At 32.6% G+C, this 14,896-nt stretch overlaps 2 protein-coding genes across 2 annotated transcripts; both read left to right on the forward strand.

Annotated features, from left to right (window-relative positions):
• The first annotated feature begins 2,086 nt into the window (after window positions 1-2,086).
• Window positions 2,087-2,857, forward strand: LOC122319040 (uncharacterized protein At5g01610-like). Its single transcript, XM_043136905.1, has one exon. The coding sequence runs from the start codon at window positions 2,207-2,209 to the stop codon at window positions 2,708-2,710; it is 504 nt and encodes a 167-aa protein (XP_042992839.1). The 5' UTR covers window positions 2,087-2,206; the 3' UTR covers window positions 2,711-2,857.
• A 6,277-nt stretch (window positions 2,858-9,134) lies between these two features.
• On the forward strand, window positions 9,135-9,842 carry LOC122317950. Its single transcript, XM_043135036.1, has one exon. It carries the CDS (start codon window positions 9,147-9,149, stop codon window positions 9,792-9,794), a length of 648 nt encoding a protein of 215 aa, XP_042990970.1. The 5' UTR covers window positions 9,135-9,146; the 3' UTR covers window positions 9,795-9,842.
• Window positions 9,843-14,896: the final 5,054 nt, after the last annotated feature.

The raw sequence follows: 14,896 nt of genomic DNA on the forward strand, positions 1-14,896 counted from the left end.
CCCGTGCTGACTAGTAGTTGGTCTACTGAGGACGAACTACTCATTTTCCTCAATATCTCCTCATACCTTCCCTGAAGGTTACGCAGGTCCTGCTGCATGCATTTCCTTTCATCCTGGGCATTGTCACCCTCTTCCTCTTTTCTTGAATGGTGTTCACGGAAGTTATCCTTAAGGGTCTGGTTTTCCTCCCGAAGGTCCTTCACTTCGTTATTGAGCCTTTTAATGAGATGCTCGATAGCGGTCAACCTTGCTTCTGTGTCGCTTACCATACTTTTGTCCTGCTCCCGTGCTAGTTGAGAACAGGTCCTCGCAAGCATACAAAGGACACGCTCGACTGTAAAATTGGTCTGATCCCACATATGGTGCCAAATGTTAACGTCATGTTTTGTACGCCATCGGGCCGAGTTGCTCAGCGGTGCGGGTCTTCACTCTTTTCGAATCTTGAGATGGGAGAGGAGCGGCCTTACAATGACCCGGAAAACCTCCAATGCCAAAGTTAGTATAGAGTAGAGATAAAAATGCTTACAGAAAAATATAACAGTGGTGTATAATTGACAACATACTTAAATTCATTTTTTCTTACCTCGTAGTTCTGGACGACCTTTTATACTTGGTCCTCCAGGTTAGAAGAGCCATGCCTTGTGTTCTAGGGCAAAGAGACGCATCTCCCCGAAGTTTTGACTACCATACTGCATTTAATGCGACATGATTTTTTTGGTATCAGTCATTTAATGCGGTGTGGGTCTCTGGCAGATATGTCGGATGCCGTCTCTTCCCTTTGTCCCAATTATGATTTAGTGCGTTCTTCTGAAACGTTTCATCTCAATGTTGATAATTACCTCCAACTCGTACGGGTTTAGAGCTCACCCGACCCGCATGGCTCTGGGACCTGCCCCAAGCTACCAAAGGGTGGCCTTCCGGGATCGGGCCGGCATTCCTGGAGCTCATGGGGGGGGCAGTGTCATGGGCTTTAGTCCTTGACGAAAATATCCCTTAATAACTATAATATATAGTACTAGTATATATTAATATATTAACATATTATAAGAGTTATAATATAAATTATAGTATATATATAAATTTATAATACTATTAGTATAGTCACCTTAATATGTTAGTATTAAATAACTTTAACTACATAGAATATTATTTAATATAGTATCACCAAATTATTACTAACATATAGTATATTAATATTACTGCTAGTATAGTTATTAGTTATAGTATTGGCATCAAGTCTATAACTATATATATTTAGATCAATATATTATTATATTTTTTAATGTATAACTATAATATATAGTACTAGTATATATTAATAATTATAAAATTTATTATGTAATTTTTATTTAATAATTTACTTAATTTTAATTTAATATTTTAAATAAAATTTTTTTATTAATTAATTTAAAAAATAAAAAAAGTTGAACCAACCAGACCAAACCAGACCAGACTAGACCGATAACTCCCTGTCTAGGATCAAAATTTCGGTCGACCACCCTTCGAGCTAGACCAGACCATTCTCACCCTAAATAATGGTAATGATTGAAGTTATTTTAAAATTCGATGTTTTTATAAAATTAGCAAGAAATTGCAGGCAACTCTGCTTTGTAAAAGCTCGACCATGCTTTGCAGATGCGTTATGATGTTTTCCTTCCATCCAGTTCTATGGATGGCACTACTGCTGTTTTTAATAATGTTTTATTTGCAAAATAGTTGCATGTCTATATTTTTTTCTCAATAACACTACGTTAAAACGTCATAAATAAATTTTTATTAAAATTATGTATGACATCATGCGACATGCTTATTCAATAAAATCTCATTAATAGACAACTGACGACTTAAAACATGTCACATCAACAAATACGATTAAAAACGATTGCACTTTACATTTAAAGAAAAAAAAATGACATTTTGCATCCACGAAAACTAAAACGTATATAATGTCAAAAAAAAAAAAAAAAACTCAAAACGTATATAAAAGGAATATCCTTTTCGTTCAACCAATTTTCCCATCCATCATCTACCCGTTGCATCACCTCTATACATATAAATAAATAAACATGTGTCCTTTTGACTTAATTCCTACCCACCACTGTTCACTAAACACAAACCAGGAAGTCAAAGAACTCCAATCTATCTACCAGCAGTACCACCGAAGACTTATTATTCAGCTGCTCATTGGGAAGAAAAAACAAAGGCCATGTCTCCCATCACTACCATTCTGTGCCTGATCCTCTTCTTTCTCCTCTCCTCTGCAACCCCATCTCCATCCGACTCCCTCACGGCGTACCAAGTTCTTGAAGAATATGACTTCCCGGTGGGCATTCTTCCCAAGGGCGTCTTAGGCTACGAACTGGATACTTCCACAGGTAAATTCTCTGTGTATCTGAATGGCTCTTGCACTTTTTCCATTGATTCTTACGAGTTGAAGTACAAGTCCACCGTCACGGGTGTCATAGCCAAGGACAAGATCTCCAGCTTGAGTGGCATCAAAGTTAAGGTGCTCTTCCTGTGGCTCAGCATTGTCAGCGTCACTCGGGACGACGATGAGCTGGCATTCTCCGTCGGGATCGCCTCGGCGGATTTTCCGGTCAGTAATTTCAGTGAGAGCGCGACCTGTGGATGTGGCTTTGATTGTGTGATGAGTGGTGAAGGAATTAGGAAGATTAAGCCCTCGATTAGTGATCTTCTGTCCTCTTCTTAAATCAGATTTGCTTTTTGAAACGAATAAATTGGATGTAACAATATTTAGTTATGTATTGGAGAATTAGCAATGTCGACTTTGCTGGCAATTGTAGGGAAGATGCTAAGTTGTCTTTAACATGCATAAATGTATCTTAATTTCATCTCAGAATTGGGTGTCTTTTAAGAATGTTTCAAAAAAGATAAGGAGTGGGTCTCTACAAAAATTTTACAAATTGATAAGACTTAATGTGATCTATATATCATATTGTAAAGTTCTTATTATTATAAAACAGATCTGACAAATTATATTAGTAAACCGCATCAATTTATAAACTCACTTTTATATATAGACGAATATTCCTCTTGAAACAAGGTTTTAGATGAATAATTCTATATACAATTATGAAATAGATAAATATCACGTACTTGTTTTAAAAAAAAATGAGATTTATTATTTTAAAATTTTAATTTTTTTCACATAAATTTTATATTTTATTATTTTTTAAACGATTATTCCACGATGGTAAAATTATAAATATCTTTTCCCAATCAAATTATACATTATCATTCTGTCAACGACAGCTTGTAAGTATATTTTGGAAGGCAGCGTTTGTTGGAAGAAAAAATAGTACATTTCATGCTAAAAAAATCATACCGTCTGGATGATTTTGTATGAGCACGATACTCTCATCCCTGCGTACAATGAATGGTATATAAATCTTAACTTATCTTATCTAATTTTATTTTATTTTATTTTTAATTATTTTTCAAATATAAATACTTTTAAATTAATTTTTACTATTTCAAACTAATCATTATAACTTTCAAAAAATTTCAAATAAAAAATAATTCAATTTTTTCAAATCTTAAAATAAAAATTATATTAAAAAATTATATTTTAACGATATTTTAAATTTATAATATTTTTTATTCAATTTTTTTCTTTTTTTTCTTAAAATCTAAAAAATACTTGACTAAAACTATCTCTATACTATTTATAAAATTCTCATTTCTAAGCATTTATTTAGGAGAGGTTTAGATAGTAAGTCGAGATGAGATGATATGAAAATTGAATAAAATATTACTAGAAACTTATCAAAAAAATATTATTAGAATATTATTTTTTAATATTATTTTTATTTTAAAATTAAAAAAAGTTTAATTATTTATTATATTTTGTGTGAAAAATTAAAAAAAATTATAATGATTAGATGACATGAATTAAAAGGCTCTCTCAATCTAAGCAATCCTTTAGGTGTCATTTGGATAGTGAGTTAAGATAAAATGAATTGAAAAAAAAAATAAAAATTAAATAAAATATTATTAAAATATTATTTTTTAATATTATCATTATTTTGATATTTAAAAAAATTAAATTATTTATTATATTTTATGTAAAAATTTTAAAAAAATATAATTATAAAATAATATGGGATGAAATAAAATATTTTTCCTATTCAAAGGACCACAATTATTTTTCCAAAACATTTGCAAAGTGTTCCAACGTATGCAACATGAACAGTAATAATTAATTATTAGGCGTAGGTATTTATACCTATCGATCATGTGCACCAATCCCCGTTGGCTGAATTATTGGTGTAATTTCTTAAGCATTTTGACTGGTTGGTTACACTCATCTTTTATATATCAGATGCCCTCTCTCTCTCTCTCTCTGTCTGAAATTCAGATAACAAAAGTAGGAATTGTTTTCTAAATATATTAATTGTTAACTGTTGAAGAAAAACCATGTCCATATATATATATATATATATATAACAAAAGAAAGACTTGATTTCTAAAGAACTTCTATAAAAAAGAGTATCAAATTTATAAATTTGATTTGTTTTGATGTGATGCATCGTGTTGAATTTTATAAATAATGTTAAATACAGTTATGAGTTGTGTAAATATTATTTATTCTTTTTAAAAAAATAAATATGGAATCCATATAAAAATTTAATTTTTTAATTATATACCCCTCTTTTAAAAATAATACAATACACTTGTACAACTTATAATTATATATAAAATGTTTCTTCATTTAATTATAAATTATATTTAACGTATTATTCAAAACTATATTAATTTATAAATTTATATTTATAAGATATTTTATAATTATAACACTTCTTATAATAATAGTTACACACCACAGACGATAGATCATTTAATTTAATTATCACAAACTTTTTTTTTTAAATAGACTTCAATTCAATTCATGAATGAAGGAAATTACAGTTGTAACCTATGAATCCGGATGCAAAACCCGATTACAAGCCAACTACACAACGGTTATAAGTTCCTCTGTACACAACTTTCATTGTGTCAGACACTGTCTAAAAACTTAAAAAAAAAACTCTTTAATGACACAGTCATTCTGAGATACGAGACTCTGTAAAATACAGAGGTATCCATCTCAACTTGTCTGCGAGAAAACCAAACTCATTTCCCCCCCACCCTCCACCAGAGGAGGGGGATTTTCCACCTTAATCCTCCAAAGAGGATAGGGACTCACTACCCTACTCCTCCAAAGAGGAAAGGGACTCACTACTCTACTCCTCCAAAGAGAAAAGGAAATTGCCTATTTCAAATTATTTTCATTAACCTAAAAGTGCAACAAATAAAATCCACTAACATATCCTAACGGAAAGACAAAAAAAGAAAAAAGTACAACACACTCCACTAACTGCCCACACCGAATACCCATGCGGCATGCACGTTCTCCATTTGCTCTGGTATGCTGTTGCCCCTGCCCTCTTCCCAGCACCGAACCATCCCCCACCTCCCGGTTCAGGTATCCAGCCCCATCGCCTTCAACCTCTCGCATTACCGGTACTCCAATCGGCAAACACCATCTTGGACTTATAGAGACAAAGCCAGAGACATCCCAAACCAGAACAGAGCAAAATCAGATATCTCCTACATCCATGCACAGAGCAACATGAGCTTATTCACCGATTGACTAAGAACAGCTCTCCGAAAAAACAAAGATCTCCGAACAACCAGAACACTCTTAACAAAATGAAACACACTAAAGCAGAAAAACAGAAAAACAAAACCACCATTTGACTGCGTCCCTTGAAATTCCAAACACCATCCATGAAGACAACCACCGTGAGCTACGCCTGAGATCCACCTCGAAAAGCTTTATCCCCTTCATGCATCTCGGCATACGTCCCCAAACAATCCTCTGTTTTCTATGGATAAAACAGAGGTCCTATAACCCGTAGAAAAGCACCCCAACCAGTAAGTTAAGTCCATCTCCATAGGCAAGCTCCATGACCAGCCCACACCTTAAACCTCAAAACTGTCTCCTCAAAAGAGCGAAACCAACCGGTCAGGAACACCTGCCATTCGAAGCCGAAAAACCTCCACCTCCACCATGGAATATCTCTCCGCCCAGTTGGGTGATTTGTTGAGGAAGGGAGCTCGGCAACAAACAGCTGGTCATCAGTCTTTCAAAGGACATCAACATAGCCAAACAACTTATTATTAAAGGAAAAACAGAAATGAGACGATGGAGGAGGGAGGGAGGAGCCGAAGTTCCACCTACCTTAAAACGGCTTTTCCTGAAACTTTTTCTAGAGAGAAGGGAGAGTTTCTCTCATAGATTTTGTTGGATTAGTTATCACAAACTTTAATGACCTTTAATGTGGATTGAGACGGGTATCTAATTTGTCAAACTTGGAAAAAGACTGATATAATAATATTATTAAATATATATATGTAGAGCATATTCTAAAATTTTTTTATTTTTTCAGCCATTATGCACACACAATTATGTAAAATATAGGGTTAATGAAATAAAAACTCCATAATTGGAAATAGTAATTAAAAAGTTAACCGACTAAAAACATAAAGAATGATCGGTACGTACATCTCCTTTTTTCCCACCTTTGGGATAAGTTGGGATTTTATTTTAGAAGAAAACAGAAATGCTTGGTTTATGAAAGTGTCTTCTAAGAAAATTTACATATTGATGTGTCTTAATTAAATAGTAATTTAGATTGTAGAGTTATTTTTAATTGTTAAATAAATTTGATGTATCATATTAAATTACATCAATTTATAAACTTTTTTTTTTAACAAAATCTTTTTAGTCTATTACGTCACACTTTTAGTATAAAATTATTGACATCATTATAAATTTCAGAGAAATAATAATTATAATCGTGATTGTACAAGTACTGCATAATCATTTTTAAAAAAGTGAATAAATACGAGATTTACATAAAAAATAATATTTTAATAATAAACTTTACTTTTTTAAACTTACTCATTCCATAATTATATGTAATATTATGCCAAACTCTATATTATACGTTCAGCTCGAAAATAATAGTGCACGTTTATAAAGGTAAGTTATGACCTAGATTTGTGTCAATCATGAAAGAGAAATGCCTTCTACAAGCGCCGGATACAAACGGCACGCAATCGGCCCATTTAATAATAATTTTTTTAATCCTCTCTCCTCTCTCTTTCATTATCTTTTTACTAATCTTGTCAGTTGCTATTTAATAAGTGTTGAGGAACAAAAGTGTCATGGCCGACTCCATGAAAAAGCTGGGAGAGACGGAGACGAGTTAAGAAGAAGGAAAAAAAGAAGAAAAAATAAACGGTACGCCAGAATCGTTGTGTGGGTCATCTTCCTGCTTTGGAGCTTGAAACTTCGATAAAGATTTCCACGATTTTGGGCTAACACTCAGACTCTTACCCCTTTCTTTTGCCACTTTCAACTCATCAATGTCTTGAAGCTTGCAAAAGCATGATTTCCGACGACTCTGAATTGGTTGGACCGGCGTGATTTCAGGCTTATCTGGCTGTCGAGGTTTGGCTCCGGTGAATATCTCCGCGGGACACAAACTTAAACCCTACGGTTAATCTTTGGCTTCGCGCTAGAGATTAAAGGTTCTTCTATCTTTCTGTTCAAATCAGAATTATCCACACCCTGTTTCAGCTCCATAAACTTGGTGGAACATTTTAAAACCAACATGAAATTTTTTCACTGAAAAGAAAATCTAATCGGCAGCAGACGGACAGGACTGAAAAAAAAAATCTAAGAAGAAAGTGGGGAGAAAGAGAGGAGAAAGAAGAAAGAGAATGAGAAGTATTCGTGTTTTTTTTTTTTTTTTTTTTTTTTTTTTCTATACACTCGTTTACACACCGCTTATATATTACGACTGTATCTAAAAGTTCTCATCATGAAAACCATATTTGGAGCCCCAAATGTTGAAGCCGGAGGAGCAATTGTATATTACTTGTAATCGTGTCTTTCATTTTCCAATTTCCTTGGACATTGGCATGGATGAAATTAAATCCGACAAGCTCTGCTTGGGCCTCGATATGCATTGACAAAGCCTAACTTCGGAACATCTTTGTGCAGTGATATTTTTTAACATATTTTACTATTATTTATTATTTTATTATTATTTTATTTATTTATTATTATTCATTATTATTTAATATTTTATCATTATTTTTTTGATATTTTTTTCCTATTATTCACAGAATATTTAGAATGACTTCAATACCCAAACGTAATCTTAAATTAGTTAGTTATGATAACAATAATCTTTGTCATTCTCAATCAAATCAAAATGGCATTTATGTTAAAATATAAATTAAATAATAAAATCTATTTCTTTTTAATAGTTTAAATTTTTGAGATAAGTAGTAATTTCACATAATATTAGTGCCCTGACTCTATACTCTATCTCATTTAATTAAATATTTCACGTATTAGATCACTCATTAAGGGAGAGTCTAGCTCACATGTAAATGAGAATATTAAGATATAAAATAAATAATAAAATCTTTATTTTTTTATCAACTTAAAATTTTAAAATAAGTGATGGTTTCATAATTTATCCCACGCCAAAAACTCAAAATTCATACCTAAATCAATCAACGCGTGACACACTCTGCACAACCATGTCATCTCATGGCACACCCTGGCCCAAGTGTTATCTTTCAGTGACTACATCCAGTTACATCATTTTATAAATTTATAATTTTATATATCACGTCAATTCATATCATTTTATAAATTTATTTTTATATAATATATTCTAAGCTAAAACACTTTTGTGTAGAGAAAGAGTTGCATGCACCAGATTATTTGAGTTGTTGGAAAGGATGAATGATCTGGTTCATTGATAGTAATACAGTAAAATTTAAGTATGTTATAAATTATTATTTTAAGTCAAAATTTTAGATGTGATTTGGATAATAAGATAGATGAAATAATTTTTAAAAAATTAAAAATTAAATAAAATATTAAAAATAATTTCAATATCTAAACTCGCCTTAACCTGACACGCGATGCCGGCAAACGAAATGATGGATTCCGAAATGATGGATTCCGATCTATATGTGATATCTCTATTGTCCACATGTGCTTTTGGCCATTTGGTTTGACTAGAATAACTGCCACGTGCGCTGTCCACAAAGCTGAAATGCAGCTCGTTCGTTATCAACGTGACCCATTTTTCCAGTTCGTCCTTTCCTGGCGTCCAAACAACCCCCGAACACTCGAAAGTCGAAACAGGAAAAAAAGGGAAGGAAAAAAAGATCCATATTCGAAGAAAATGGAGAAAACCCCAATGTCTCTCACGGCAATTCTCATCCTTTTCCTTCTCCTATCAACACTAGCCGCATCATCCCCCACAACCACTACCGACGATGCGCAGTCCCCGTACAAGGCCCTCGCAGACTTCAACTTCCCCGTTGGTCTGCTCCCCAAAGGTGCCTTGGGCTACGAACTGGATCGAGCCAACGGCAAATTCAGCGCCTTTCTGAACGGTTCTTGCAGTTTCTCCCTTGAGGGTTCATACGAATTGAAATACAAGTCCACCATTAGCGGCTACATCTCCGAGAACAGGCTCACCAACTTGAGCGGTATCAGCGTCAAGGTCTTGTTCTTGTGGCTGAATATTGTGGAGGTGGTTAGGGACGGGGACCAGCTTGAGTTCTCTGTGGGTATTGCATCGGCTTCTTTTCTTATCGATGATTTCTACGAATCCCCGCAGTGTGGGTGTGGATTCGATTGCGATAATGGCCAAGTAAGGAAATTGAAATTCAATCCTTTTGTATCTTCTATGTAATCGGAATTTTGAACTCTATATATATATATATATATTTTTTGTGGGATTTGGATGGTGGGTTATATTTCACAAGGGATTAATGGCAATAGGTTTCGCTTTTGGTTTACTGATGTTTGATTATTAACTTTTGATTGGTCCTTTAGATTTCTTGTATAGAAATCCGATTTGTACAGAACCACCTGAAATGAAAATTAATAGGTACTGCGGTTTGTTTGATGTTCTGGGAATATGGCTGTGATCTTGTTTCGAAAACACTGTAATCTGGGCTGGTGGGAGAGAATGGAAATGTCTTTAGTACTTTGTTTTCATGTCCAAAGGGAACCTTCTGTTACTGACCTTGGCAGAGATTTGTGCCACGTGGATTGGGGAGGAATAGGCAAACTGGAATCATTCCAAAATTTGTTGAGCTGAATAGCTCTGTTGAATTGATTTTATATTGGGGGAAATGGGAAAAGTTTTCTGACTACGCTAGATTGAAGTGGGAGATGTAGTCAAGATTAGACTCTGGCATGGTGTGTGTAGTGTCATGGTTATCAAGGAGGTTTCCCTGATGTGTACAGTGTTGCTGCTCTTCTCAAAGAGACGGAGGTTTCTATGGCAGATCATCTGGGGGAGTAATGACAAAACCAGTTTTACAGCTACATTTTAAATTTAGGGCACTTTTGTAATATAAGTTGTAAAATAGTTATAGGAGTAATCAATTTACAAAATGCACCCCATTTGAAAGAGAGTTGTAAAAAGGGTTGTATCTTTTTAATTTTCCTTAAGATGTCTAGCAACCTTTCCCATTGCAATGTAAGTTATATTCAAAAGGCCCATGATTGGGCTGTAGGGGCCTATACAAGATTCTTTGATATCTTATATCCAATAGTTGGAGAAGAAGAGGGGGTGAACGCTAGCTCCTGCAGACCCCTTCCAAGAAAGGGGTGTTAAATACCCCTTCTTTCTATATTTGTTCTTATCCCCTGTGATAACAACCCAGCGGGCTAAAGTCCCCCAAGATCTGTTTTATTTTCTTGGTTAGCCTCATCAGATAAGATTTACACCAGGGATAGTCCAAGAAAAAGACACATTGATGTGATTGAGTGATTTAACATGCGTAAGAGGAGTGGGGAGCCTATGGATCACGTTTTACTCCATTGTGAAACGGCTGGTGGAGAGTGTCTTATTCAGCCAAGTTAGATGGCTTGGGTCATGACAAGAAGTGCGGTGGACCTTTTTAACTCTTGGAGAAGGTTACGTGATTGCCCATTAATTGCAGCATTGTGGAAAATGGGTACCTATTTTCATTATATGGTGCTTCTGGTGGAAAATGAATGATAGAAATGTTTATGAGTGTGAACGGAGGATGAGGGAGCTATCGAATTGTCATTTGCTTTCCTTGTATGACCATTGTGAGAGATTTAGTTTGCGTTTGAGTAGTGAGGTGATCTCATATATTTAGTGAATAGTAGTGAAAAAGTAAAGATAAAATATTGAATAATAGTAAATAGTAAAATAATAATAATAATAATGATAAAATAATGAATAGTTTGATGGCTATTAGTTTGATGCATTCATGCTTAATTTGCTTCTGATTGAAGCTATTATTTACCTGCTGAGAGTTACTTTGTTGATATATGATGTGACAAATCTTAACATACAGAAATGATGGCGAATGCCATGGCAGTTTGTAAATTCAAAAGATCTCTGTATCATGTTAACTCTAGATCCAAACAGCTGCGTTTGGATGTTAAGATAATGTAAGTTGATTTATGAATAGTAATGTTTTGTTGATCTTATTGAGATATGTTTGAATGGAAATAGATTGATATATATATGTTTAAATATGTGAAATAGGTTGAGATAGATTTTAACTTTTTTATTAGAAGTTGAAAAGGTAATGGATCCAATCAATTATTAGTTTGAGATGGGTTGATATTACTTTGAAAACCAAACATAGCATAGTTACCATCTTAAGCTCATTTCCAACCTGACCCATTATGAGCTGAACTGTGTTTGTTCCTGAACTGTGTTTGCCCTGAAAAAATTCTCGTTTCCAACCTGACCCACTTTCGATTTTATTTTGTTATTAATTATTATTTTAACCAAAATTTACAACGTCGTTTACCACATTTTGTGTAATTTGAGAATATAATTAGGTTGGGTAGGCCCGATAGCTTTGGAAATATGCTCACAATTCTTCGCTGTTCAATCCGTTTCTTATCGGGTCGGTTAGGTGGCCATGCCAGCTTTATAGTAGTGTAGATGTAGCTTTTATTGTGTGTAATGCCAAATATAGTAGTCATGAGTTGTATAAGAGTTGTGCACTCTCTTTAAAATTGAGTAAAATCTATTATTAAAAAATTAACTTTTTATATAGATTTTATATTTATTTACTTTTTATAAAATGAGTGCACGACGCATATGATTGTAAATATTATTTTTCTTTTATTTTTTTCTAGGCAATGAAGAGAAGCAAGTCATGTCTATAGGTTAGACACCTTAATTTCGGATGAGAAAGTGTTGTAATATGTTAAAGAACAAGTTAAATACGGGAAAAGTTGAATGTCATATGGGCATAAATCCTCATTCGATCGGTGTTTCTTTTGAACGAAACGCCTTTTATTGGTGTTGCAACTAAAGATTATGAAGTTGGATGTTTTGTAAAGACTACAGCCGGCACGTACGAGGAAGAGACAGTTGGAAATTGGATTTAGATTTCCAAGCGATTTACTCTCGAATCTAAAATGGGATAATTTAGAGTATGAGAGAGATAGACATATAAAGTGAGTTTCACGATATTTATACTTGTCACCGTGAATTTTTAGGACATCATTAAATGATTAATAAATAATGTGACTTATTTTATGTATTTATCTTTCTTCCACTCTAAACTCTAAGATTTTTGTCGGGATCCAAGTCTGCATAAACAAATCACCCCAACACTAGTTTTATTTTGTTACAAGTCTTAAAACGCTACAAATAAATTGAATTCTCTTTCCCCCATAACATGTGACAAATGTTGTATGAACCTGTTGCCTATAAAGTTTTAAGATCTAACTCTTGATATAAATTTCATGACCTCGTTAGTATTGAATGAGACAAGCAAAAGAATATACCATTCCTTATGGAGATGGAAAAGGAGGAGAAGCTACACTCCATGGTTCTCTTCTTCTTTCGAAGTTATATCTCTTTTTATTTTCAGAAACACAGAAAAGCTTGGGTCTCGTGAGTGTCTACCGACTCTTTTCTTTTTCTTTTTATTTAATGATTAAATAAATATTTTTTAATGATATTATATTTAAAAAAAAAAAAAAATGGAGACACAGACATTAAGGGAGGAATTTGTCGGGCTATCTTTTGTGTCAGCTGTAAACCTTGTCCTCCATGCCATTGTATTGTCCTACTAGCGTTAGCTGTCTCCTCTACCTCCATCAGTGGGCTTTAACTTGTTATGCGCCTTTGATTGCGCTTACCATGCTTCACACCCTTAAATTTTAGGGTAGCGATCGTTGGGAGCAACCGTCAGCTATTTTGGTACGTTCTTTAACTTTTATATATATATATATATATATATATAATTTTTTTTAAAAAAAAAAATACAACATCATTAAAAATACTATCTTAATTACGAAGTAAAAAAAATAAAAAAAAAAGTATCAACAATAGATAAGAGAGGTGAAACTAGCATTATTCTAAATTTTAACCTCCAACGTCGACAAATATGTCTGCAAATATCTTACTTTTTCTGAAGTTTATGGTACTGTTTTTATTTGATTTGGAAAGATTTAGAATGGAAATATTTTCTAATTACTTAATACGAATTGGAGGGTCTAATCACTAATATTTGAAAAGGTGTAGATTCTATATAAATGCTTAGCATATTCCCTCTTAGTTAAACTGTATAATTCGATTAAGCAATTAAAAAATCTGAATTTTCAAAGAAATTGCAATAAGTGATACATTCGCTTACGTATCTTATGATAGCAAAAGGTTCCTTATCAAAAGAACAATAAAGAATATATATATAGCAAAAGGCATAACAGCCGTGCAAGTTATAATGCCCTCAAAACAAAAAAACAAAAAACAAAGAAGAAAACATTGTTATAATGTCCTCCATTATTAGAAAATCCAATCCATAAATTGTCGTCCCCTTGCCTGCATTCTTCGTTTCTCTCTTTCTTCCTCTTACGTTTGGGAATATAAGCTGGTATAAGATATTTTCAGATTATTTCTTTCCTATTTGCAAACTATTTGTTATTATTTATTATTATTTTTTATTATTTCATTACTATTTATAAATTATATGAAATGATCTTACGTCTTGTTTGATTACATAGATGAAATAAAAAATTTATTAATAATAGTGTGATAGTTTGTGAATAGTAGTGAAATTATTTGAATTAAAATGTTTTATAAGATTTTAAAAAAGATAGAGAAAAAATTAAATAAAAATATTATAAAGTTAAAATATTGTTAGATAGAATTTTTTAATATTATTTTTATTTTAAAATTTAAAAAAATGAGTTTTTTTATAAATTTTAAAAAAATTATAATTATTAGATAATAATTAAATAAAAATATTAAAAATTAACCTTATCCAAACGGAGCCTTAATTGTTTTGGACACAAAGTCCCACGGATGAATTCCAGAAGGAAATATAAAGGTCAAACCCAATGCTATCAGCTCTGATACGTAACTGCATCCACTTGCATGATACTCGTGTATTCGAAACTTCCTCCCATCTCTCTCTCCAAATTGATAACCATCTAGCATAACAAATTGTGCTCTTTGATGGCGTGACATCTTCTTACCCTTAGATGACAATGAGAGGGTGATTATTAAATGTGCGTATTAATATATATAAGTTTTTTTATTATTTTATTTTTTAATTATTTTTTAAATATCCTTAATCATTAAAAATAAATAAAAATATATATAAATTTACTGCTTGCTTAACCATTAAGAAATATATATATATATATATGAGTTGACATATTTGATAATTATATTATCATTTTCTTTAATATAAAGGTGTTGGCAAATCACCGCATCTACCTTTAAACATAAGTAGTGTTGCAATTTTAACAAAGATTTTGATTTATTTTTTCTTTTAAATA

Source organism: Carya illinoinensis, chromosome 8 (genome assembly GCF_018687715.1).
Source record: "Carya illinoinensis cultivar Pawnee chromosome 8, C.illinoinensisPawnee_v1, whole genome shotgun sequence".
NCBI classification, from domain to species: domain Eukaryota; kingdom Viridiplantae; phylum Streptophyta; class Magnoliopsida; order Fagales; family Juglandaceae; genus Carya; species Carya illinoinensis.

What these genes read in the sequence shown, in the direction of transcription:
- LOC122317950 (XM_043135036.1), top strand. Translation starts at nt 9,147, where the DNA reads ATGCAGCTCGTTCGTTATCAACGTGACCCATTTTTCCAGTTCGTCCTT.
- LOC122319040 (XM_043136905.1), top strand. Translation starts at nt 2,207, where the DNA reads ATGTCTCCCATCACTACCATTCTGTGCCTGATCCTCTTCTTTCTCCTC.